At 35.0% G+C, this 26,158-nt stretch overlaps 1 protein-coding gene across 4 annotated transcripts in view; it reads right to left on the bottom strand.

Moving 5' to 3' along the window:
* Window positions 1-26,158, bottom strand: part of WDR7 (WD repeat domain 7) — a 339,096-nt gene that overhangs the window by 185,389 nt on the left and 127,549 nt on the right. For all 4 annotated transcript variants that reach the window (XM_019800741.2, XM_011226266.3, XM_034643188.1 and 1 more), the window contains one exon: window positions 3,978-4,091. In XM_019800741.2, coding sequence (XP_019656300.1) covers window positions 3,978-4,091 — 114 coding nt within the window. The remainder of the gene's footprint in view (window positions 1-3,977; window positions 4,092-26,158) is intronic.

Genomic DNA, 26,158 nt, shown 5'->3' with positions numbered 1-26,158 from the left:
AAAAAGATGTTGAAGGTCAGTGAGCTTAAGAACACTAGGCAGTGTGGGGTTGTATTTAAGACCACACATAGGCTCTGGAGTCAGGCAGGTCATTTTAAGTCCCAGATCTACCACTTCTTAAGTATATAACCCTGTAAAAGTGACCTCTCTGGGTTTGTTTCCTCACCTATATATCTGGAAAAATATCAGTATCCACTTAAAAGAAATGTTGTTACAGTCAAGTGTAAAGTGCTTGGTACATAGTAAACTGTCAATGAATGTTACTTTCAATTTCTCTTACCCTTCTCTATTTTTTCTTTTTTCCACAGCATTTCTCGTTTTTTTTTTTTTTACAGATTACATTTAAAACTTACAAGAAATATAACAAATACAGTCAACACACCCATGTGAATCCACATATCATTGCAGCTTTTGTTGTAAGCAGCTGAATCTGTCAACTGTCCTGCTGATCTACTACCAAGCAGTCTCTTTTTGACAATGTCAGGGACTTTTGACCCTTTATCACTGTTATATGGTCAGTGTGTCCATGCTGCATTGAACAAAGGGCGGGATATTGCAGTATGACCCTCATAAGAATTTAGTGACTTTCTTAAAGAGATCCATGCAGGTTTGTGAATGGAATCTTTCCAAAATTCTTTTTAACTGCAATTAGGGGTAGGCTGTTTTAAAATGCAACATTTAGGGGACATATAGCTTCATCGTCACTCAGAATGCCACCCTTTACCATGATAAAAACTATATAAAGATAACTAAGTGACCTAAAAGGTCTACCTTAAAAAAACATTATAACTTACCTAAAATTTTTCCTATATAAGTCAGATTTTAGTGAGATTTACTCCATAAATATAATTATGACTTATTTAATATTGTAAGGAAGACAAGAACATATTCTTTATAAATAATAACCATATATCTAAATAAACATTGAAGTTATAATACTAAAAACAAAAGTATACTATACGAAAGCAAACACATGTATACAGTAATATTCATGTGACACTGAAATTATACTCTAGAAACAATCAATGTCATTCTTTTTACTGTAAAGAAAATACCATTATTGTTGTTAAAACAGATTTTAATACACAGAGTATTACAAAACCTGAAGCAATTCCAATGAAAAAGTATATTTCCTATGCATACTGTACTGTAATATAAAAAAATTACATGAAGTAGGTTTTAATATTTTTTCTACATAAAAACAATATTAATCTGTGAAAATAGCTCATATAGCTTTGATGTGTAATTGAAAACATTTGGTTAAAGGAAAAAATCTGATAAACCTTAAGACAGAATGCTGAATAAAATGGAGTATGTGTGTTGACCAAGGCACACTGGCATTACTTTGTAGAGCCAATCAATAGATATTAGCTTTAAAAAGAAAGATATAGAAAGAAGCTGCCACATATTTTTTAAACGACAGGATGAAGGTTTAAATTGTCTCAATCAAGACTCAATTTTTTCTTCCCAGTTTTTCCAGCTGTTCTCTTCCAGTTAAGACTCTTCATTTCAAATAAATTTAATTAGTTCCAATTGATCATAGCTAACACTTATATAGCTTTATCCATGCTTCTCTCCTTTTATAAGGCAAACACTAACAAAGCCTGCTAGGCTCAGATCAGTGTCATAAGACAACATTCATACCTCATGCTTTCTCACCAAAAAGAAAAATTTCAAAAATAATTATTCCGTCTAAAGCACTAAATAATACTTCATATTTAATTGGTATCTTGGTCAGTTGTTTAATAAAGATAATTAAAGAATTAAGTCCCAGATTGCTATAAATACAAAATTAATATAAATATGCATATTAGCCTAACTTCCAAATAAGAATTCATTCAAAATACAGGTAAATATGTCTGCCATGTTTACTTTACTAGAAGATATTGATGGAGCAATTCCTTTTAAGTAACCAACAAAACCCCAGATTTTTCAAAGTGAATGGCTAAACTGGCCAGATCTCCCTTCTGTAGTACTTGTGCTCTCCAATGGTGGTTATCCCAAAACAAGATTATTGTGCCTGAAACAGGTTTCTCTCAATGCAGCTACCATATTTTTCATAATGTAATTTATATAGAATTCTAGTCAATAAAAAGAAATATGGTTTTCTTCTAAACCCTCACAAAAATCTATACCACATCTTAATCAAGTCACACAATTCAAAGGTAACCTAAACGATCTACAGACTGCAGCATGCTAGTTGCTTTGACAACACGTTAAGGAAGCCTTTTTTAGTTATTTAAATTCTTTGAACATACTTGCCTCTAGTACCCATGCCATGAAATGAATCAACTGATCAAAGCCATTCATCACATATGTTTAACTTTGTAAAGATTAAAATATAGTTTACGTAGAATTAATTGACTCTCCAAACTAGATTTTCATTTTTAAGCTTCTTGACTTTTTTAACAATAAAATAAAAGCACAGTCATGTGCTGTTTGCAGTCTCATGACTTTGGTAGTGCATAATTCAAAATTTCAATGTACTGATTTAATAATGCTTACTTGAGTGCTCAGAAATTTAGCTTTTATTCCAGAATGCAAATTGAGTTATTCTACTGTTACAAAGGCAACTTCTTTTCCTCTCTGAATTAAACCACTACTTTTTATAGGCTAAAGGGCCTTTAAAATTAACAGGGAAAAAACATATCTATAGCATATAAAAAAAGCAATAAAAATGGAATAAAGAACTAGTTAAAAAAGATCCACAAGTGAAAGAATTTCCTTTAGTAGATACTGAAACAATTTCATAATTGTGAAGTGCTAAATGACTTTCAGAAAAGTTGGAAATTTCTGGAATCATTTATCTTTATATTTAAGTTGAGTTTTTTTAAATCAATGAACTGACACCTTAAAAGGATTAAAGAGTAGCAAGTACTAGGCACCACCGTTTTTACTGGAAACCAGATGCTCCCCACTTTAGTCAACAACTTATTTGCAGCAGTTGCACAAGGCTCTAGGTTTTTGATTACATGCTTTGTAAATTTTCAAGGGAGATCATTAGGCTCCCTCAACTTCCTTCCAGTGAAAAACAGTAAAGAACCTGCCACGCAGAGCTTTAGAAGGAAAAAACCTCCCTTTAGTTTTTTTTATTCCTTTAGTTTTTGAAGAAAATTGTGCTGATGTTTTCTGGGCATGCTTCTTTTCAAATTATTGATTACTATTAAGTCACTATTTGTTGTTTCACAATAATTATAGGTTTATATGGTCAGATTTTATATAATAACCATCCATACAAAAAAGCTTGTCATTCCTAATACCAACAAAAATATTTATAGTGGGTTGTTTTCAATACTCTGTACATTAAAAGAAATTGAGCTGAATGCATTTGGAGATCCAGTAACTGAAAACTGATTTAAGTCTACAAAAAGATAAGCTGAACATATATGAACACAAAACATATAGAATATGGAACATATGTGGTATATGGCTTTCCTAAATTTTACTTTATGCCTTTATTTATGTAATAAATAATACAGGTTAGAATGGTCAATATCTACACAACGTAAATAACTTCAAAAACCGCATCCACTCGTATGCTATAGGTACAGAGAATATCTGTAAGTTTCCCTACACAGCCTGTATTGCATATATTGCTATTAGGACTTCAGTATTTTGCAGTTTACCCTATAATTGCAAAACCTTTCATAACATAATAGGTGTATTCCTCTACACATTTCAAGGCTTTCGTAATGATCCTAGCCTCTGAATCAGAAGGTCTCCAGGAAATCAAATGCACAGCTAGCAGGTTCATTGTTACAGCAACAATGAGCAAACCTAGACTAAATAAACAGTTCTGCTTCTTACTACTTCAAGATCAAAAAGGACACTAAAGAGTCTCATAAAACTAAACACTCCATCAATACAAGTTTCCATCTTTCCCATCAACATATTTAATCCCCTTAGAAATGATCTAAAAGCATTTTCCAATTTTGGACAAAGTTCATCCAGATTATGTTAAAGATGTCCCTGCTTACCAGTTGTGATGTCATCATCTGCAAGGTCGTGCTCTTCCTCCTGGACCTTGGCTTCTGGCCCCAAGGCATCAGGAGCAGCGCTGATCGTCTGCATGGCTTCTGCTGAGACTCCAGCTAGACCAAACGGAATCACAAATTTTAGTTTTAAAAAACTAAAAGAAAGATGGACCAAAACTCTTAAACTTTTTAATTTACTTACTGGCTACAAATGCAATACATGAAAAAAATATATAATATGTTTACCACAATTAGGCTGAGACAAAAATTAATGAACAAAATGTTCATGTGTGCTCTATTTCTTCATATGTATATATGTACATGGTTACAAACTTTCCTAAGATCTGGGAAAAACAGAAGGATGCTTCAATAAGTTACATTTTTACTTGATTCCTTTCAATGTTTTTGCTTCAGTTACTTTAGGTGATCTAGACATAATTATGCTGCACAGAATTAAAAAAAAAAAAACCCTAAAAAGTGCAGGACTGTTTTAAAAGTTTACTTCTTTTTAATATTAGTTTGGTTATAATTTGGGGGCTGGAAGGAGGGATGATGACAAGTGCTCTGGGTCTCTGTAAGAGATCTAAAATACACTGCCCCAAGGTGGATAGTATCTGTCTATGGAGGAATTAGATATGAGATCTGATAATTATCACACTGAAAGAACCTAACTGAAGCAGATGGCTGCACTAGAATGGGGGGGGGGGCGGCAGAGGCTTCCATTCTATAAATCACCTGGGAACTTGCCAACTGATACACACATCTGTTCCTTATACACTATTTTCCCACCCTTGAAGATACATTTTGTTGTCTACTACATTGTTTTTTTTTTTTTTAAAGATTTTATTTATTTATTTGACAGAGGGAAAGCAGGAGAGCACAAGCAGGGGGAGTGGCAGAGGGAGAAGCAGGCTCCCCACTGAGCAGGGAGCCTGATGCGGGACTTGATCCCAGGACCCTGGAATCATGACCTGAGCCAAAGGCAGTTGCTTAATGAACTGAGCCACCCAGGTACCCCTACTACATTATTTCTAATTTGGTAATGGATAATAGGGTATCTCAATATTTTCCATATGGTTATCAATAGTTTTACTAAATCACAAAATACAGAAATTTCACCACTGAAAGTTACTTTAGGAATTGAGCCTTCTAATCAATCTTTTAAATAAGTACTTTAATAACTGCATTCACAGCAGCCATCAAAATATTTTAACAATCAAAAGCTATAAATATTCAAGGACTTCTTTTTTCCCGAAGGTGTATTAACTTAAACATTTCTAAGTGAAATTCAATCTTGCAGCTTCAGGTTTACCAAAGTCTTCGAAAGAGGAAAATCTTAGTCCTGAACCACCTGAATGACCCAGAACTAGATCTACCAGTAGACAGTTCCAAGGCCTAATGACGTCAATTTGCCGAGGAGGACATACCATGTTAGTACCACTAGTTTGCTCAGAATTGCTCCAACAAAAAAATGAGCAGTGCTAAATTCAATGGTCGCTGATGAGTGCCAAATGACACCATCCCTCTGCAATATCATGTTGTTGTTGGGTTTTCAAGATAAAACTTTAAAAAAGGGAGGGAGGTTACTAGAATAATACTACAAAGTTAATTTTTTAATTAAACATGGCTTTCAGTAAAATAATCGCAAGGGGGAGGAAATTAAGTAAATGCCACATTTCTAAAGATTTATTGCTTAAAAACAAAATCAAAGATTATGTCATATTAAGTCAAAATATAAATCTCTGAAATCTCTCAGTCTTGTTTCTTAATACTTGATAATTTTGAAAATATCAGAGAAATGGGGGAAAGGATATTAAGGAACTGTTCGGATATCACCAATCTTTTACTAGTATTTTTTTTCTTTCCTATAAAATTAAAGGATTCAATAAAAATAAAGCTAGTATTTATGTAGTAACAAGTTTATAAATCCATTTAAATTCATCTCATTTAATTACAGAGGTTAAGTAACTGTTCAACATAACACAGATACTAAATTTGAGAACCACTACTGACACATAGGTCTTCTGATTTCAAACCCCAATATCCTTTTCACCATGAAGTTCTTCCAGGGAATGAGCTGCTCAGGGCAGGGTAGAAGGTATGACAGAACATCATAGCATAACCATGAAAACTCACGGACTCACACAATATTGAGTATTGACTCTGTCAAGCACCCCCCACAAAGTTCTTGTGCTGTGCCTGGTGACTAGTCAACTGTGGTTAGTCAATACTTCAGGACAGAGCTTAAAGAGCAAACATGCATTTTTCAAAGTAACCAAGGTTCAAAGACCAAGAAGCAGCTATGCTGAAACTGGTTCTTTGATTAATGCTTTCCAAAACAAAGTTATAAGATCCTTTATCTCTTGAAAGAAGAGAAAAGAAAATGTAAAGAAAAGAAAAACAGAAATAAGAAAACTACAGATCGATATCACTTAGTCTCAAAAGTCCTAACCAAAAGGTAAGCAAATAGAATTCAACAATATAGATGAGGAATTATACACCATGATCAACTGAGATTTATTCCAGGGATGAAAGTCTGTTCAGTGCTCAAAGATAAATAAACATAACTGAAATATTAACAGGCTAAAGAAGAAAAAGAGCATCATCATTTGACAAAATTCAACATCAACCCATGATTTAAAAAAGTAAACTTTAAGGAAAATAGAAATGGAGGAGAACTTCCTCACTTAATAAAGAGCATCTGCTTAAAATCTATAACATTCTCCTTAATGGTAAAAGACCAAATGCTTTCCTCTGATGATCAGAAATGAAACAAAGCTGCCCACACTCACCTCTCTTATTTAACAGAGCACTGGAACTTCTAGCCAGTGTAATAAAGCAGGAAAAGAAAATGGATACAGTTTGGAATAGATGAGGTAAACTGTCCTTATTTAAGGAAAAATGATTGTCTACAGAGATAATCTAAAGGAACGGGAGGAAAAAAACCTGAATAGGTGAGTTCAGCAAGGCTGCAGAATATAAGAAAAAGGTTTTATCAATTATATTTTTATATCCTGGCAAACTACATTTAAAACAATACTACTAACAATGGTTCAAAAAGCTGAAACACTTAAATGTAAATCTAAAAGAAACATATACAGGGGTGCCTAGGTGGCTGTCACTCAAGTATCTGACTCTTGATTTCGCTCAGGTTATGATCTTGGGTCATTAGATCAAGCCCTGCATCGGGCTCTATGCTCAGTGGGGAGTCAGCTTAAGATTCTCTCTCTCCCTCTCCCTCTACCCCACTTCCCTGCATACTCGTTAGCTCTCTCACTCTCAAGTAAATAAATCTGAAACAAAAATATACAATAGGAATTGTATGCTGAAACCTACAAAATACTGATGAAAAAAAATCAAAGAAGATCTAAAGAAACGAAATGGAAAGACATATCATGTTTATGTACTGGAAGATTTAACAGAGTAAAGATGTCAATTCTCCATAAATTGATACACAGATTTAATGCAATATGTATGAAAATCCTTACACAATTTTTTTTGTAGATACAGACAAAATTATTCTAAAATTATATGGAAAGACAACTAGAATAGCTAGAAAAACTAGATTATATGGAAAGAACTAGAATAGCTAGAACTCTGGGGGGAAGAAAAGGAAAAGGTAGAAAAAAAAACCCCACATACTCCATTTCCAGACTTATAATGTAGTTAAGTTTATAAAACTATGTGGTTTCAGGTTAATGGAACAAAATAGAGAACCAAGAAAAAGATGCATACAAATACACACAACTGATTTTTGACAGAGGTGCAAAAGCAATTCAATGAAGGAAAGATAATCTCTTCAACAGGTGGGCTATGAGAACGGGACATCCATAGGCAAAAATATGAACCTCGACCTAAGGCTCACACCTTATATAAAAATTAATTCAAAATGGATTGAGGACTTAAATGTAGAATATAAAATAATAAACCTTTAGAAAAAAAGAGAAAGTCTTTGAGAGCTATGCCTAGACATGACACCAAAAGCACAATCCATAAAAGGAAAAAAATGACAGTGGACTTCATTGAAATTAAAAACTTTGCTCCATATAAGACCCTGTTAAGAGAATGAAAAAACAAGCTACAAACTAGTACCAAGAATTCACAAATCACATATCCAACAAGGGACTAGTAGCTAAACCATATACAGAGCTCTTTTTTATTTTTTAATTTTTAAAGATTTTTAAGTAATCTCTACACCCCATGTGGGGCTCAAACTCACAAATCCAAGATCAAGAGTCACATGCTCTATGGACTGAGCCAGCCAGGTGCCCTATGTAAGGAACTCTGAAAATTCTACAGTAAATAGTCTGAGAGTTCCCCAAAAGATTAAACAGAGTTATTGTACAACCCAGCAATTGTACTCCCAAGGAATGAAAACTTACGTCCACTCAGACATGTACATGAATGTTCACAGCAGCACTATTCATAAAAACCCAAGAGTGTAAACAATCTGAGTTGTCCATCAACTGATGAATAAATGTATAAATATATCGCACTTTATCAAATGATAAATAAATCATGATATATTCATATAGTAGAATATTAATCAGCAATACAAGGAAATGAAGTATTAAGTAAAAGAAGCCAGTCACAACATATCACATGTTGTATGATTCCATTTACATGAAATGTCCCAAACAGACAAATCTATAAAGTACATTTGTGTACTTAGGGCTTGGGAGTGGGGAGAAATGGGGAATCATACTATGGGTACAGAATTTCTTTTATATACAATGGAATATTACTCAGCCATTAAAAAGATGAAAACTTTCCACTTGTAACGATGTGGATGAAACTAAAGGCTATAATGCTAAGGGAAAGAAATCAATCAGAGAAAGACAATTATCATATGATCTCACTGACATGTGGAATTTAAGAAACAAAACAGAGGATCATAGGAGAAGAGAGGAAAAAATAAAACAAGACAAAACCAGAGAGGGAGACAAACCATAAGAGACTCTTAATCATAGGCAACAAACTGAGGGTTTCTGGAGGGGACGGGGGTAGAGGGATGGAGTGATGGACATTAAAGAGGGCATGTGATATAATGAGCACTGGGTATTATATAAGACTGATGAATCACACACCTGTAACTCTAAAACCAATAATATATTATATATTAATTAATTGAATTTAAATTTTAAAAAATGTTTTTTAAAAAAACCATATGTAGATTCACACACACACACAAAAAGAATGGGGCTCGATCCCAGGACCCAGGAATCATGATCCGAGCCGAAGGCAGATGCTTAACTGACTGAGCCACCCAGGCACCCCAACTATCCTAACTTCAAACTGGGCATTGGGTTGGTAAAGAGATACACAAGATTCCTAACTTTTGTTGGGAGATCGCAAGGGAAGAAATACTGAGAATGGGAAGATGACATTGCTACCATCAATTCTCAAATCCAAATGTTGCAGATTATTAAAAACTAATTTTAACAGTTCACTATGAGGAAATGATAGAAGCTTTTCCTTTTGAACTTCTGGATCATACAGTTATGGCAAAAGATGAGCAGAATTATTTAATCCCTCTAAGCATGGTAATCATTATCTGCAAAAGAAGGAATAACATTTAAAAAAATTCCTAGTCATATCTTAGCTATTTCTAATCTCCTCAGCGTTTAATTACATGTTATATTACCATCTTACGTTAGCAGGCTGACATTAGAGCAGACATTCTGTAAAAGGCGACTGTAGGATCAAAATCAAACTGATGGCAGCTGGAGGCTAGGGGTGCGGGTAAGAGACTAACTACAAAGTGGTATTAGCGAATATTTTAGAGTAATGAAAATAATCTATATGTTTGGGGGTTTTTAAGACTTCATTTTTTAAGTAATCTCTCCACCCAATGTGGGGCTCGAACTCAAAACTGCGAGATGAAGTGTCTCACACTCCACCGACTGAGCCAGCCGGGTGCCTGGAAAATAATCTATATGTTGATTGTGGAAGTGGAGACAGGACGATCCATATTTGCTTAAACCCAAAGAACAATAAAATTCCTGGAAAAGGGTGAACTTTTCTACATATACATTATACCTCAATAAACTTAACTTAAAAAACAAACGATGTGACAGAAGGTACTACATCACTGCCACTAAAGAGAACTGAGGATTATGCCAGAATATAATGCTGTTTTCCACGAAACAAAAAGACTAGAGAAATTTGTCTTACTTTCTTCTTGGCCTAGAAAACTAAACTTTTTGAAGCATAAAAGTCAGTTTACTACTGTCCACCGTAAATAAGATGATGAAATACTCCTGAGAAATATTAAGAAAAGTTCACTTAGAAAATACTTATATGGAAGTCTCAGTTTCTTACAAGTTAATAATAAAGATTACAAAAATTGTCAACTAATTATATGGTGGTACTTCGCTATTTTCTTATACACTTGAGTTTATTTGTCAAACCACACCACAATACTTAAGACTTAGCTGCTTCCTGAGTATCCCCAAAATATTTGGCAATAATGAACACCTCATAAACACATCTTGAATAGAACTGAATATTTTCAGTCCCACGATACAAATTATGTTTTTATTTTTTTTTATTTTTTTTTAAAGATTTTATTTATTTATTCGACAGAGATAGAGACAGCCAGCGAGAGAGGGAACACAAGCAGGGGGAGTGGGAGAGAAAGAAGCAGGCTCATAGCAGAGGAGCCTGATGTGGGGCTCAATCCCATAACGCCAGGATCACGCCCTGAGCCGAAGGCAGACGCTTAACCGCTGTGCCACCCAGGCGCCCCACAAATTATGTTTTTAAATATACTAAGAAAATAGGACTAAGTAGTAAGCTTTAGGGAAAGATGTATAATGAAGAGATGATAATGAGATAAAATAAAGAAATACAATAACAAAGGAGATACAAAAAATAATAGAAACGGGGTGCCTGGGTGGCTCAGTCATTAAGTGTCTGCCTTCGGCTCAGGGAGTGATCCCAGGGTCCTGGGATTGAGCCCTGCATCGGGTTCCCTACTCTGCTGGGAGCCTGCTTCTTCCTCTCCCACTCCCCCTGCTTGTGTTCCCTCTCTCGCTGGCTGTCTCTTTCTCTGTCAAATAAATAAATAAAAAATCTTTTTTAAAAAAATTAAAAAAATAGAAAGATGCAAGATACTTAAAAAAAGCAGTTAGTCCCCAAATCCAGATTTCACAAAATAAAAAACATGAACGTACATTATGCCAAACAATAGGTATCTATAAATGGGTTCTACACTGTGAATCAGGAGGAAAACAAGGGGAAAAATGGGAGGGAACAGAAAACAGGTCTGAGTAAGTTTGGACATGCAGCGGAAGGGGCAGGGTGGGCTGTGGCTGGCAGCCAAAGTAAGAAACAGAGGACAGAGAAGACTACTACAAGCTCTCCATGTCATCTGGATTCTAAACACTGAGATCATTTTCACTATGAGATTATATATATACACACACACACACACACACACACACACTCTCCTCTTTGTCTGCAATATTTTTAATCACTTTAGAAGAAACATTTTTTAAAATGTAAATATGGAATAGTTTTCAAAATCAATAGAATAAAACAGCACTTGCCTCTCCACATCAGCAAAATCAGGCACATTATTCTAAATTTCTCTTTCAAAAGCTTATAAATTACCTTCATAAATATTTTTTTCCTACTGACTAATGCTATCTGAGTAAGGGTAAATGATATGAACTCAGAAGATCTCTGTGCCATGTGATTAACTTAATAATCAAAGATTAAATACTAAATTTTAATAGAGTAACATTTAAAATACAGCACTTTAATCCATATTGGGATATAAAACCATTTGAGTTCATTATAATTTTATTATTTTATTGAAGATTTAGATGGATGAAAGTGATAAACAATATTGTTAGGATTCAGGAAAATATATACCACAATATTTATAAATATTAACAAAAATGAGATTTTTCATTCCCATAGTGATATAGATTTGCACTGAGGGTGAGAAACGGATCTGAAAGAATAGCAGGTATTTTCATTTCATCAGTTTCTCACAACTGTGGCTTTCCGGTGGTCCAATTAAAGTATACCAGAGGCGATAATTTGATAGGAACATTTACTTTGAATAAGGTAAAATTTAACAATAAGGAAGGGAGTATGTGTGCGCCTAGAGTTTCTTTTCAGGCAGAAGCCTTGAATTTATTGGAAGCAAATCTCTGCAGTGACTGACCACACTGCCCCACATTCCCCACAATCCTTATGACAGACAGACGGCCTGCCTCGCATTAATTCACTTCACACCACTTCTATCGATCCACAGCCGGTTCCCTAGTCTCTCTGCACACATTGCCTGTCTGGCTGCCTACATCCACATCAGCACATACACACAAAGGCCAGAGAAAGATAACCTTTTGCTTTCCATTAAAGACACAGTATCCACTTTTCCTTCTGCAATAACATCAAAAATATAAAATATAACAGCACAGATGTCTCAGAGAAAAGTCTTCCTGCAAGAAATGTTGAGAGTATTTACCCCTTATTCTGAATAGAGATAATTTCAATTTATCAAAAACAAGTTAGTTTATTAAAGGCCACAAAGTAGTTAGATGAAAAAATATAGGTACAATAAGCAAAATGTCTTCAAGCCTGAATAAGAATATAATAATCATTTGGTAACATGAGTTTTGATAGTTATTTCTAAGGAAATGAAATACATTCTTCCTATTAACATTTTGATTTTTTTTAAGAAAATTGTTCTCACATAAAATGTAATTATAAACAATTCTGAAAGCAACAAAAGAAACACCGAAATATACACAAGGAATAGGAAACACATAACTGTATCAACAGAATAATAACATAAGAGGATAAAGCTTTATTGTTCCTCTTTCCCAACAAGAACCTGAAAATGATCCATGGTAAAAATCACACCTAATACTTTTAATTCATTGCATGTACTTTTTCAAAGATTTCTGTTTGATTTGCAGGCTATGAGCTGACTCAACACCAATTTTGGTTTCAGAAGACACAATAAAACAAAGATTTATTGTTCAACCTACAGTATGTTCAGAAACAAAGGCAAATCTGTCTTGACACACAACTGTACTGAAGTATAAACTTAAAATTACAACCTTGAATGATTTAGAAACCTAAATTGTAAGCAGAATTGTATACCTCAGAACTGGGGCAAAGTATATTCTTGTGGAGAAGAAACTCCCTTTGGAACTGTCTATGAATCTTCACCGTTTTGCTAGGATTACGCAGGCAGAGGTTACACCACCAGGTGGTAATAACATGGTGCACTAAATACAGGACAGTAAGTATACTGTTCTAGTAACAACATGCTGCTTTAGAAATCAAAGAATGGGAAACTGATGAAGGCTGCAGAAGCTAAGGAGAGCTTTAAAATAAGGAAGATTTGCCTGGCCCTGAAAACTGGGAAAGATCTTAAGGAGAAAAGCTGGCACTGCCAATATGAGCAAAGCAAAGCTGTTAGAATGATGAAGATAGGTAAAGTTCCTTCCACTCTCGTAAATATTGATGAAGAACCCAGGCTACTGGGTACCAACCCATGGCAGGCACTATAGACACAAAGGTGAAAGAGACATAGCCCTACTTCCCAAGAAGCTAACATGTGATGTGAGGCCATGGGACTCATTAAAGAAATTTAAGCATGAGAAATAATTTTGTGTTTTAGAAAGATCTCTTTTAAAGCAATGTGAAGAATGATTTGGAAGAACTCAAAAGCAGAGGTAGCAATAAGGCCAACAATTTTTTTTTAAGATTTTATTTATTTATTTGAGAAAGAGAGAGACAGCCAGAGAGAGAGGGAATACAAGCAGGGGGAGCGGGAGAGGAAGAAGCAGGCTCTCAGCGGAGGAGCCTGATGTGGGGCTTGATCCCAAGACTCCGGGATCACGTCCTGAGCCGAAGGCAGATGCTTAACAACTGAGCCACCCAGGCGCCCCAAGGCCAACAATTTTAAAACCATACTATACTTGGAGTTCCATGAGTTCCCTAGAGGCTCCCGAAGACGACTGCCAAGCTTCCCATCTTTACCTTTTTATATGTGGGAATGTGTGTGCATGCACACACACATACACATTTTATAAAAGTTTTCATTTGAAGAAAGAACACACTAAAAAAAAAAAAAACCTGAAAACCCCTGATGTAGATTTTTTTTTTTTTAAATACAGTATAAATGGGGAGAAAACCAAGGTTGTTTTCACATAAAACATACGGAAGGAGAACGGGCTCTGAACATAGAAAAGGGGCTCTGAACATAGAGAAGGGCAGGAAGATTCACTCATCAACTCTTTCTCAATGATGGTTATGCTGAGCGAAGGGAATAAAAATGAAGGGTGGGGATGGAGGACTTTACAGTAGAGAAACTTATAGTCATGTGGAAAATAAAGATTTATAAGTGCATAGTGAAAATAGTATCCATCTAAAGAAAAATCCATTAACTCTGGGAGGGGGTGAGGGAGAGAATACATGTCAAAAACAACCTCATGGGAAGGAAGTACTTGAGCTGGGTCCTGAAGCGTGTATGGGAATTTATCATCGAATGACACTAAGTGAAGAAAATTTCAGGTAGACAGGAGAATATGTTAAAGGACCCTGATATAACCACAGAACTGGGCAGCAGAAGTGTAAGAAGTGGGAGGAGAGGCAAAAATGCGGCTAAAAGGACATTTAAGGTCAAAGCCCTAAAGGCAGTGAGAAACAGGGTGCTAAGAGAAAAGATGAGGCAGGAAAGGAGTATGTTTTCATTCTTTAAGGCTTCATCATGGTATGTGGAAAGAACAGGTCAACAGATGGTAAACATAATCACAAGATTGCCAGGGTTGGTAGCTATGTAATGACAGTAAATGAAACTTCAATATTTGAGGTTTTAGGATAAATAAGGATAACCCTACAACTTGTTTCTTATCATCAGAGTAGTCTAGGAATTCAGTTTGTACAGAGCCAGAAGCAACTGTCTGAAGACAATTATGAAGGCAGAGAGTTTGATCTATACTAGCAGACAGTCTCAGAGAGGCAACCAATGAAAAGCAATAACTTCTGGCAACCTAGCCAAGACACTTTGTATCCTTGTTTACAAGCCAGTGAATACAGGATAAAACACAATGATGTGTTATCTCTTAAATTCAATGACAGATATAAGGTGCATAGGTTAGCACAGCATCTAGGATATAGTAAGTGCTCAATAAATAGCACCATAATCAATATTATTATTACTGTTATTAACTTTAGCTTATTTTATTTACTTTTTCTCTAGACGTACATTACTACTGCCAGTATTCAATATTCAACTTTTTTTCCTTATTTGATGAACCCATTTATCTATATCCTTTTTTAACTTGATTAAGCATCACTTCCTGGCTTTTAGAGCTGTATTTCCAGACATCTTATGACATCTGTTTACATATAAGCCATTTGAAGGCAAAAATAGAACAAATATTTAATACATTTCAAAGAACCAATTTATCTTATGATTACTTGTTACTGCCAAATTACGCTACTTTCAAGTATCTACATACACACAGGAGTGGGAAAGCTTTTGACCTTGTAATGACTTAACACACATGATTAATGGATTTGAAAATAAAGACATAGGAATCTTGGTTTAATATCCTAGTGGGTGACACACTTAATTGGCAGCAATATGCTGTAAGACCACACTATAAGGCATCTGTGATATCTCAACAGTTACTCACATTAATAGATAAACATTGTGATGTGCTCTGACTTCATTATTTGAGAATATTAAATTCTTCTTAGATAACAAGAAAAACATTCAGATGGATAAAACCCAAAAGACATGTTAAGTCTAGGTAATAAATAAATAAGTAGTGTGTAAGACTATAGACAAACTCTTAAGATGTGTTAATTAAGTACAGATAGTAAGTTAATGACCTAAAAGATATGTTATAGGTTAAAAAGGAAGACGCAAGCAAGAAGAAGAATGCTACTTACAGAGAGAAATGAATGAAATTACTAAGTCATAAGACAAATGTAAAGCTTCTAGGAGAAAATCTGCATGACTATGGGTTTGTCAATAAGTTTTCAGATACAATATCAAAACCCGAGTCATGAAAGAAACTGATAAACTGGACTTTATCAAAAACTTTTGTTCTGTAAATGACAAGTCACAGACTGGAAGAAAATATTTGAAAATTATACATCTGTCAAAGGACTTGTACCCAGTATATATAAAGAACTCTTAAGACTCAACAATAAGAAAACAAGCGACCTAATAAAAAACAAGCTAAGCAAAAGGCATAATCAGATATTTCACCAAAGAGTATATAAAGATGGAAAATAGGGGCGTCTGGGTGGCTCAGTCGGTTAAGTATCTGACTCTTAATTTCAGCTCACGTCATGATCTCAGGGACAGATCGGGCAGTGTCAGGCTCCGCAGTCACGGGGAGTCTGCTTTGAGAATCTCTCTCTCCTTCTGCCCCTCCTGCTCGCTAAGATATATGAATCTTTAAAAAAAAAAAAAAAAGATGGAAAATAATCATGTGAAAACCTGCTCAGCATCATTAGTTACTAAGGAAACGCAAATTAAAATCACAGTGAAATACCACTACACACAACAAAAAATGCCTTCCGAAACAAAACAAAAAAAACCTAACACCATCAAATGCTGGGAAGGATACAGAGCAACAGGAATAACTACTGCTCCCTACTAGTGAGAATGTAAAATGTTTCAACAACCTTGGAAGAACAGTACGGCAGTTTGTTGTTTGTTTGTTTGTTTTTATAATTACACTCACATTTACCATATGATCTAGCAACTCCAATCTTAAATATTTGTTGAAGTGAATTGAAATCTCACGATAATGCAAAATCCTGCATGTGAATAGCTGTTGTAGCTTATTCATAATCACCAAAATCTGGAAACGATCCAGATACCCAGAAATAGGTGATGGATAAACTTTGGTGCACCCATATAATGGAACACTATTTAGCAATAAAAAGGAATGACCTACTGATCCATGCAACAATATGGATGAATCTGAAATATATTTCACTAAGTGAATGAAAACAAACCCAAAAGGCTACATGCTGTATGATTCCATTTATGCAGAATTTTGGAAAAGGCAAAACTATATGGATGGAAAACAGATCAGTGGTTGTCAAGGGTTGGTTGGTGGGGATGGGATTGATTACAAAGAGGCTACAAAAGGTAATTTCCAAGGTGTTAGGAATGTTCTGTATGGTACTGTAATGGTAGATACCTGACTTCATTTATTTGTCAAACCCAAAGACCTATATATCCAAAGAGTAACTTTCACTGCATGCAAATGAAAAAAAAAAAATAACGGATTAACCAGAATGCCAGAGAACCCAGAATGAACTGCAGGATGAATATAACTATATTATAAATGTATGACATTAAGTCACTGAAGGCTGTAAAGGAAAAAGGAGTTGGCCTGGGTAGCCTGGAAACCAGGCCAAAACACTGCTTACAGAGAAGTTAACTAAAGACAAAAAGAACTGTACACAAATACTGTGTTCCAGTTGGTAAACTGGTTTTTCACAGAGGTACAGGTTAGCAATTTTAAATTACTTTTTATATCTACCAGGGTTGGAAAAACAAGTAAGTCTATTGTAAATAATGAGAGGTTTCTCACGTTCAAAGAAAAAAAATTACCCATAAGCAAAAGGGGAAGACTGGACTGAATCCCGTGTTGCTTGATTACAAAGGGAGATATCAGTGTGAACTCACATCAGATTGAATAGACAGATACAGAAATCATTACAGGCATGTGGGAATACATGCGTTAGTAGTATGCACATATAGATCTCCCAGTTCTGTCCTGTGCGAGGACCTACAAGCAGCGTATGTAACACAAGCACACCCAGCACCCAGATCTTAGTTTCTAATACTTCTACTATAGGGAGCCAGGGCACCCTCGGGGAAAGAGCTGAGCCTAGGACTGGGGCAGGGAAAATACAAGCTGAGTGAGGAGCATGTTCTAAGTCAGAAAATAAGGAAGTACTTAAAAAAGAGAAGATAGGATCCTATCAAAATGCCACCAAAGCCAACTTCAGGGAGCTCCCTATGGCCAATGCTGGAATGATCAAGCAACAAATTGGTATTATAAAAAGTCTATTCCTTGGTGAAGTGTCTGCTTAGCTAAGGGCTTGGTGCTGAGTCATGTGGGGACCAAAAAGAAGGCCGTGGACCTTGGTCCCAAGAAGATCTCAGTACGGTATATACTACATATATTTTTATGAAGATTGTGTGGCTTTATTATCATAATGAAACACAAATTATGTCTCAAAATATAAATATATATTTATACATGGAATATAAAGAAAGAAGTAAAATGGTAAGCCTCAAAGAAAACTAAGTAAGCAGGTCCATGAAATATAGTACTTACTGCAGCCTGGAAACATGACAAAATGGCACCAAATTGCTGAAGATATAAGCATTCATACACTGGAATGAGCATAATGCAGCTATAGAAGCACATCATTATTCCACTACATTACACTGATGAAATCTCACAATTCATTTTAAAGACTATTCATATCTAACCAATGATTTAGAGGAGGATGGAAAGTTGAATTAACTAAGGAAGCACCAATCATTGCCTCTGGCAGAGCTTTTAAAGAATTAACGTGCAAAGAAAGTTATAAAAAGAATGAAAAATGAGTCAGATGAGTACTAAGATAGTGGAGAAACTACAACGTGCAGAGAATAAAACCTTTCATTTTTTAACCTAATCCCACAAATAAAAGCAAAATTTTAACTCTGTTTTTAAATTAGGCAGTCACCCCTGGATTAGAACTCAAATTTTTCCTCTTAGTCTGGTGATGGGAGGTGGCCAGCAGTGGAGAAGCCCCAGGAATAATAGCCCAGAATCACTGAAAATAAACTATCACTCAAGATGTTTGAGAAGAATCACAAAAATAGACCAATTACTCTTACAGAGAATGCCAACAAAAAAGAACCATGCTCCAGACAGGTTAAAGGAATGATTCCAATCCACTTGATGTCATGAGAATGCAGGATGTCTGAATTTGCAACCACATTGCACCCCCACCATTTAACTTCCCTTGGAGGGTTTCACAGCACATCTTAAAAATTATGTTTAATTCTTTCAGTGTAAATATGTATATAGCCACATGTTATCAGGCTGGCATACATATTCTTTGCAAATGTTCTTCCCTTATGGATCAAATTTTGTCATCTTTGATCCATCAATCATCACGTAACAGATTATAGAAACATTTCCAAAATTAGTGCATATTTATTTCCCAGGGACATATATATAATAAAAAGTGAAGGCAGTGCCAGAAAGCAGTAGAAGAAAACCAGAAAAAAGAATTTATTGGTAAAGATGGTAGGTCTGAAGTGCCTATAAACATCCAAGTGGAGACGGAGACTACTGAATTAAATGGGATCTTTTTTTAAAAAAAATATCCAGCATTTGGAACAATGCCATGCTCTGAGTATGTGCACACTGCAATTTGGTCAATGACCTAATGCTGTTCTACGTTTTAGCTGGCATATTTCTTAGACAAATTAATAAAACTTTATACTGATGAATCCACAAGATGGGGTTGTTTCTTTGGAAATGAGGAAGTCTATTACTCTAATGAAGAAATACATTACTCTGAGAATGATCACCAACCTGGTAAAGAAATTTGAAATCAGAATATTTTAATGAATTTAGTCTTCAATTAGAATTAATTCCTTCTTCCCATTTCCTATATATCCTGTTTATATCTGCTTTGTGGCAATTATGTTTTATAAAACTATGTGGGACTAATGAATCACCAATCAGAAAATGAATCTCTAGGGAAGCCTGGGTGACTCAGTTGGTTAAGCAGCTGCCTTCAGCTCAGTCATGATCCCAGGGTTCTGGGATCAAGTCCCACATTGGGCTCCTTGCTCAGTGAGGAGCCTGCTTCTCCCTCTGCCTGTTGCTCCCCCTGTTTGTGCTCTCTCTCTCTCTGACAAATAAAAAAATAAAATCTTAAAAAAAAAAGAAAAAGAAAAAGAATCTCTCAATTTCTCACTTTTCCCCAATAAAACCAACAGAGAACAATTTTTTCTTCTCCATATAAGATTCTGCTATTAAGATTCAAGCAAAGGGAAGACTCTTCAATCTTTGGGGGTACAGCTGCACTTTGATTTCTTTCCTCTTTTTATAATTAAAAACAAAATAACACTTAAAGAACTATAAAGGAAAATTTGGAGATGATCTTCACTTTTTAATTTCTTTCCATTCCATGCATTTCCTTCTAGATCACTCATTAGCATACTTTGTTTATATGAGAGAGAGAAAACACACACATGCATACACGTGCACAGGGGTGGGGAGAGGGAGAAGGAGAGAGAATCTTAAGCAGGTTCCATGCCCAGCACAGAGCCCAATGTGGGGTCCAATCTCATGATCAGAGACCATGACCTGAGTCAAAATTAAGAGTTAGACACTTAACTGACTGAGCCACCCAGGGCCCCTAGATCACTCATTAGCACACTTTAATCAACAAAAATTAATGAGAGTGTAAAAAGCACCTACCACATTGCATGGATTTAGTGGGCATTCAATTTTTTTCTTCTTTTGTATTATTCAACGTAATTACTGAGACAAAGCTATCCTCCTGCAAACTTGGTGACTGAGGACATAGTAGATAAATCATACCAAATTTTTAGTGGTAAAACACTATAAAGTATTTTAGTAGAGATGAAAATTTTAGAAAGATTAGCATACTTTGAGTAAAATCCTACCATATTATCAATGTAGAAATCTCTCTATACCAGCTGAGTCTTTGTTTTCTAAAAAAGATGAATTTAAAAACAGTAGTTTTGAACAAACATATATAATCAGTAGATACAGATCTGTGGTTCCAGGTACTTCATTTTTAAATAAAAATAACTATATTTACTCCCCCAAAGTCAGGAGACCACCTGAGTGGAGGGGGATGGGTTAGATGGTGGAGTAATAAAAGTTTTCAAGTGGAGATGGAATTAGAGAGATATTCTCTCCCAGTAAAGTCCCTGAGTAGAGACCACTTTTTAATGGTACTATGTGTATAGGTGTCTTAAGAATCCCATCAGCTGGGAGGACTATGGATGATACATTTTATCCATATTTAAATTACACTGTTATATAGTATATCCTATAATCTGTATGATTCTGGTCATAAATATATTCAATGAGTTAGCCACATGGTACAGTTTTCACTTCAAACCGAAAAATTTTACCTTCAAAATACATTCATAAGTATTACATAATAAAATTTTTGTTATATTCATAGTTTCTATTTAAAACTGTGTTGGGGGTATTAGCTAATACAATTGTATAGAAGAAAGCAGTCAGAAGCATAGTAATTGAAAAAGAAAAGGTAAGGTTATCTCTGTTTCCAAATAATATGATTATCTATATCTGAAAAATCCAAAGAATCAATGGAAAATCTTATATAATCAATAAGAAAATTTTATAATAGCATCAGGCTATATAACTAACAAAAGTCACTGGCATTCATCTATACGAACAAAAACCAGTTAAAGGGTGTAATAGAAGAACAATAAAATTAACTACTTAAGCAACAACAGATGTCCAAAATTATATGAGGGAAATTTAAAATCTCCTAAATAACAAAAAAGTAGACCTGAACAAATGAAAAGACATTACTATGTTCCTGGGTGGAATCCAACATTATAAATTCTCCCTAAGTTGGCTTATAAATTAAATAGAATCCCAATAAAAATGCCATCAGGTTTTTCTCCTCCTGGAACTAAACAAGTTGATTATAAAGTTCATTTGGAAAAACAAGCAATAGCCAAGAGAACCCTCAAAAAGAAGGGCTAGGGCTTTGATGACTAAATATGAAAATGTGCATTAGCCAAAGGCCAATGGAACAAAATAGAAAAATAAACAAAACTACATATAAAAACTTAGTGTATAGTAAGTGCTTTGGAGATCAGCAGATAGCTATATAGGGAAAGCAATATCCATCCTTCACATCATTAAGCAGGACAAATTCCAACTGACATTATGGGGAACAATACTGGAAATGAAAGAAAATATGAAGAATTACTACCGCAAGAAACACTCCCAAAATTATGACATAAAACCCTGAAACTGTAAGACAAGGGGTCAGTAAATAGGAGTATGAGAAAAATAAGAAACACATAAGCAAAGTAAAAAAAAAAATAACCAAAATATATTTGAACCTTACAGATAAAGGTTTAATCAAACCATCTCATATAATAGTGAGCCAGAGATGTGAACAGTTAATTTGAAAGAATTACAAAAGACACTTATATGAAAAGATGCAAAACTCAATCCTAACAAGAAAAATACAAAATAAGACAATTTCATTTCTCATTTATCCGAGTCACAAAATTCCAAAAGTATGACATATACTCTATAGGAAATGATGTGAAGAAACAGGCCCTCATATACACAGTTGCTAAGAATGCAAAATGGTACAACTCTTATGGCAAAGAACTTGGCAATATCTGTCAAAACTAGACATACATTTATCCTTAGACTCAGCAATCCCACCTCTTGGAATGTATCCAAGACATACTATCAACAAATGAAAAGACAGATGCACAAGTCTATTATTCATTGCAGCCCTATCCATAATATCAAAAATTGGAGACAACCTAAATATTCAATAGGAAACCTATTGAAAAAAACATGATCTACCCACAAAATGGAATACCACACAACCAATAAAGAGGCCGAGGGGATGTCTCTAGTACATGATCTCCACGATATGTTGTTAAGGGAGAAAAGCTAGGTGAAGATATGCATTAGTACGTTACCATTGAGGAAAGGGGATGTATAAATATATGTATTTGCTTACATTAAAAAAAAAGTGGAGCAAAGAAAGAGCAGTCTCTTCAATAAGAGCTGCTGGGAAATCTGAATATCTACATGCAAAAGAATGAAGTTGACCCTTTTTTTTAATAATAATTTTTTATTATGTTATGTTAGTCACCATACAGTACATCCTTAGTTTTTGATGTAGTGTTCCATGATTCATTGTTTGCGTATAACACCCAGTGTTCCCTGCAATATGTGCCCTCCTTAATACCCATCACCAGCCTATCTCAATTCCCCAGCCCCCTCCCCTCTGAAGCCCTCAGTTTGTTTCCCAGAGTCCATAGTCTCTCACGGTTCAAAGAATTAAGTTGACCCTTATCTTACACCACATACAAAAATTAATTCAAAATGGTTGAATGACCTAATATAAGACCCAAAACTATGAAACTTTTAGAAGAAAACATAGAAGGAAAGCTTCATGATGTTGGATTTGACAATAATTTCTTAGGTAGGATACCAAAAACACAGGCAAGTAAAAATAAATTGGACTATATCAAAATTAAAAACTTCTATGTATCAAAGAACACAATCAATGGAGTAAAAAGGCAACCTATATAGAATAGGAGATGGCAATTATAAATCATATATCTAATAGGGGTTAATATCCAGGATATGTAAAGAACTCCCACAATTCAACAACAGCAAACACAAATAATCCAATAAAAAATGGACAAAGGACTTAAATAGACATTTCTCCAAGGAAGACATACAAATGGTCAACAAGCATAGGAAATGATGGTCAACATCACTAATTATCAGGAAAATGCAAGTCAAAACCACAAAGAGATAGTACTTCACATCTATCAAGATGGCTGCTATCAATAAAACAAAAGGGTTGGTGAAGATAATGCACAAATCGGAACCTTGGTAATGCGGCGGGAGTGTAAAACGATGCAGCTGCTGTGGAATACAGCATGGTAGTTTCTCAAAAAAATTAAAAACTGAATTACTATATGATTCAGGAATTCCGTTTCTGGATATATATTCAAAAGAACAAGATCAGGGTCTTGAAAAGGTATCTGTAGTCTCATGTTCATAGCAGCATTATCTGCTAAAAGGTGGAAGCAACCCAAGTGTTCCCTGACAGATAAATGGATAAACAAAATGAGGTCTAGACATAAAATGGGATATTGTTCAGCCTTAAAATGGAAGGAAATTCTTTTTTTTTTTTTTTTTTTTTTTTTTTTTTTTTTTTTTTTTTATTCGACAGAGACAGAGACAGCCAGGGAGAGAGGGAACACAAACGGGGAGTGAGAGAGGAAGAGGCAGGCTCACAGCAGAGGAGCCTGATGTGGGGCTCGATCCCACAACGCCGGGATCACGCCCTGAGCCGGATCACGCCCTGAGCCGAAGGCAGACGCTTAACCGCTGTGCCACCCAGGCGCCCCGGAAATTCTGACAATTGCTACAACATGGCTAAACCTGGAGGACACTGTGCTAAGTGAAACAAGACAGTCACAAATACTGTATGATTTTGGCTGTACAATGTATCAGAGTAGTCAACCTCAGAGACAGAAAGAATGGTCGTTGCCAGGTATTGGGGTGGGGGGAGAGATGGGGAGTTGCTGTTCATGAATACAGAGTTTCGGTTTCACTTTCACAAGATGGAGACTTGTGGTGATCGGTTCCACAACAATGTAAATATATTAAACACTACTGAACTGTACACTTGGAAATGGTTAAGATGGTAAATTTATGCCCCATCTATTTTATCAAAATTATAAATATTATAATGGGAGGACAGGAGAGTAACCCCTAAATTAAAAAGAAATGACTACCTTCAGAGAGAAAGGAAATAGAGTAAAGGACACAGGGAAGGAGAGAAGCTAAATGTCTCTGAATAGACTTTATTTTGTTGTTTGACTTAGGAATTACGCAAATGTTTTATATCACCATAAAAAAATACATTTTAAAAATGTCAATCTAAAAATTGACCTATATAATTAAGATTAGAAAATGCTCTTGAAAGGCATGTTTGAAAAAATAAAATTTAAAGTAAAAAATAAATAATTGAAAGTGAAATGAAACAAATGAACCTAAATGTGTATCACATGGTAGTAAAATCACACAGAGGAGCTATTCCCAGGGATTTTCAGCATAATTCAACTATTCCTCTTTAATGAATTATATCCTAAGGAAAAGAACTGCAAAACAAATACAAAACACCACACAATGTTTATGGTGACCATACTGTGGTAGTGCTGACATTATTCTGAACTGTTGTATGTTTATTGTGGAGGAAAAGATTAATGATTACACAGTTGTCATTTAGAAACAAGGTTGTAAAAACTGGGGAGGCAGACACAGATGTAACTGTAAAGAAATTAAGTAGAAATTCTGTAGTACTAAATTTAATAGGAAATATCAATATACACTCAAGATATTATATACATTTTAAGATCCAAACAGAAATGTGTAGATGTGTCCACCAGAATGACCAAATAGAAAGAACATATTTAGCACTCGGTTTGTGAGTTAAAATACCACTTCCCACTAAAAGGATGAGGGCTCCTACATGCCGACTCAGGCACGAGTCAGGAGATGCACACGGTGAACCTAGAAGTCCCATCAACAAGTAACCCATCAAAGAGTACCACGTTCAACTCGAAAGGATTCAGAAGTCAACTAGAGAGGCTCCCACTGAACAAAGACAGAACAATTCGAACAAACTCCTTAAAAGAATAAATATAATGGATCACAACATAAATATGTTTCAATCCATGAATTCATAACACTGCTAAAAAAAATAAATCACCTCAAGCATTTATCCTGTCATTCCTGAAGTGTATCTGAGTATCAACTAGTGATGAGGGTAAGATTCTCCTTAGAAAAGTATTCTGGCTAAAAATGAAAAAGGCATGTTAGAATTCAGATTATCAGGATTCACCACACTAATGAAAACAAAGGCAGAGATCATCACAGTACAAACTTCCCAATTTATACCACAAATAAATCATAAAGAAAAGCACAGGAGAGAGGTGGTCGAGACAAGTAGATAGATGGTGGACTGACTGATTGATTGATTGATAGGAATCCAACAGATTAAAAGAAACAGAAAAGATATATAAACCAACTGCAATATATGGACTTTTATTTGATCCTAAACCGAACAAACTGTTAAAAGCAATTATGAGACTATGAGGGAAGTATAAATACTGAATTAGATAAAATTAAGAAGTTTTAATTATTTTTGGCATTTTAATGGTATTGTATTTGTGTGTGTGTGTGTATATATATATGCATGTACATACATATATAAAAAGAGCCCTTGCTTTTAATACAAACTGAGATATTTACAGATAAGGGGATATTGTATCTGAGAACTGTTTAAAATGGGGGGGACAAATGTTTGGAGGGGTACACATAAAATTA

Source organism: Ailuropoda melanoleuca, chromosome 14 (assembly GCF_002007445.2).
Source record: "Ailuropoda melanoleuca isolate Jingjing chromosome 14, ASM200744v2, whole genome shotgun sequence".
Lineage (NCBI taxonomy): Eukaryota > Metazoa > Chordata > Mammalia > Carnivora > Ursidae > Ailuropoda > Ailuropoda melanoleuca.
This window is presented reverse-complemented; position numbering and strand designations above follow the sequence as displayed.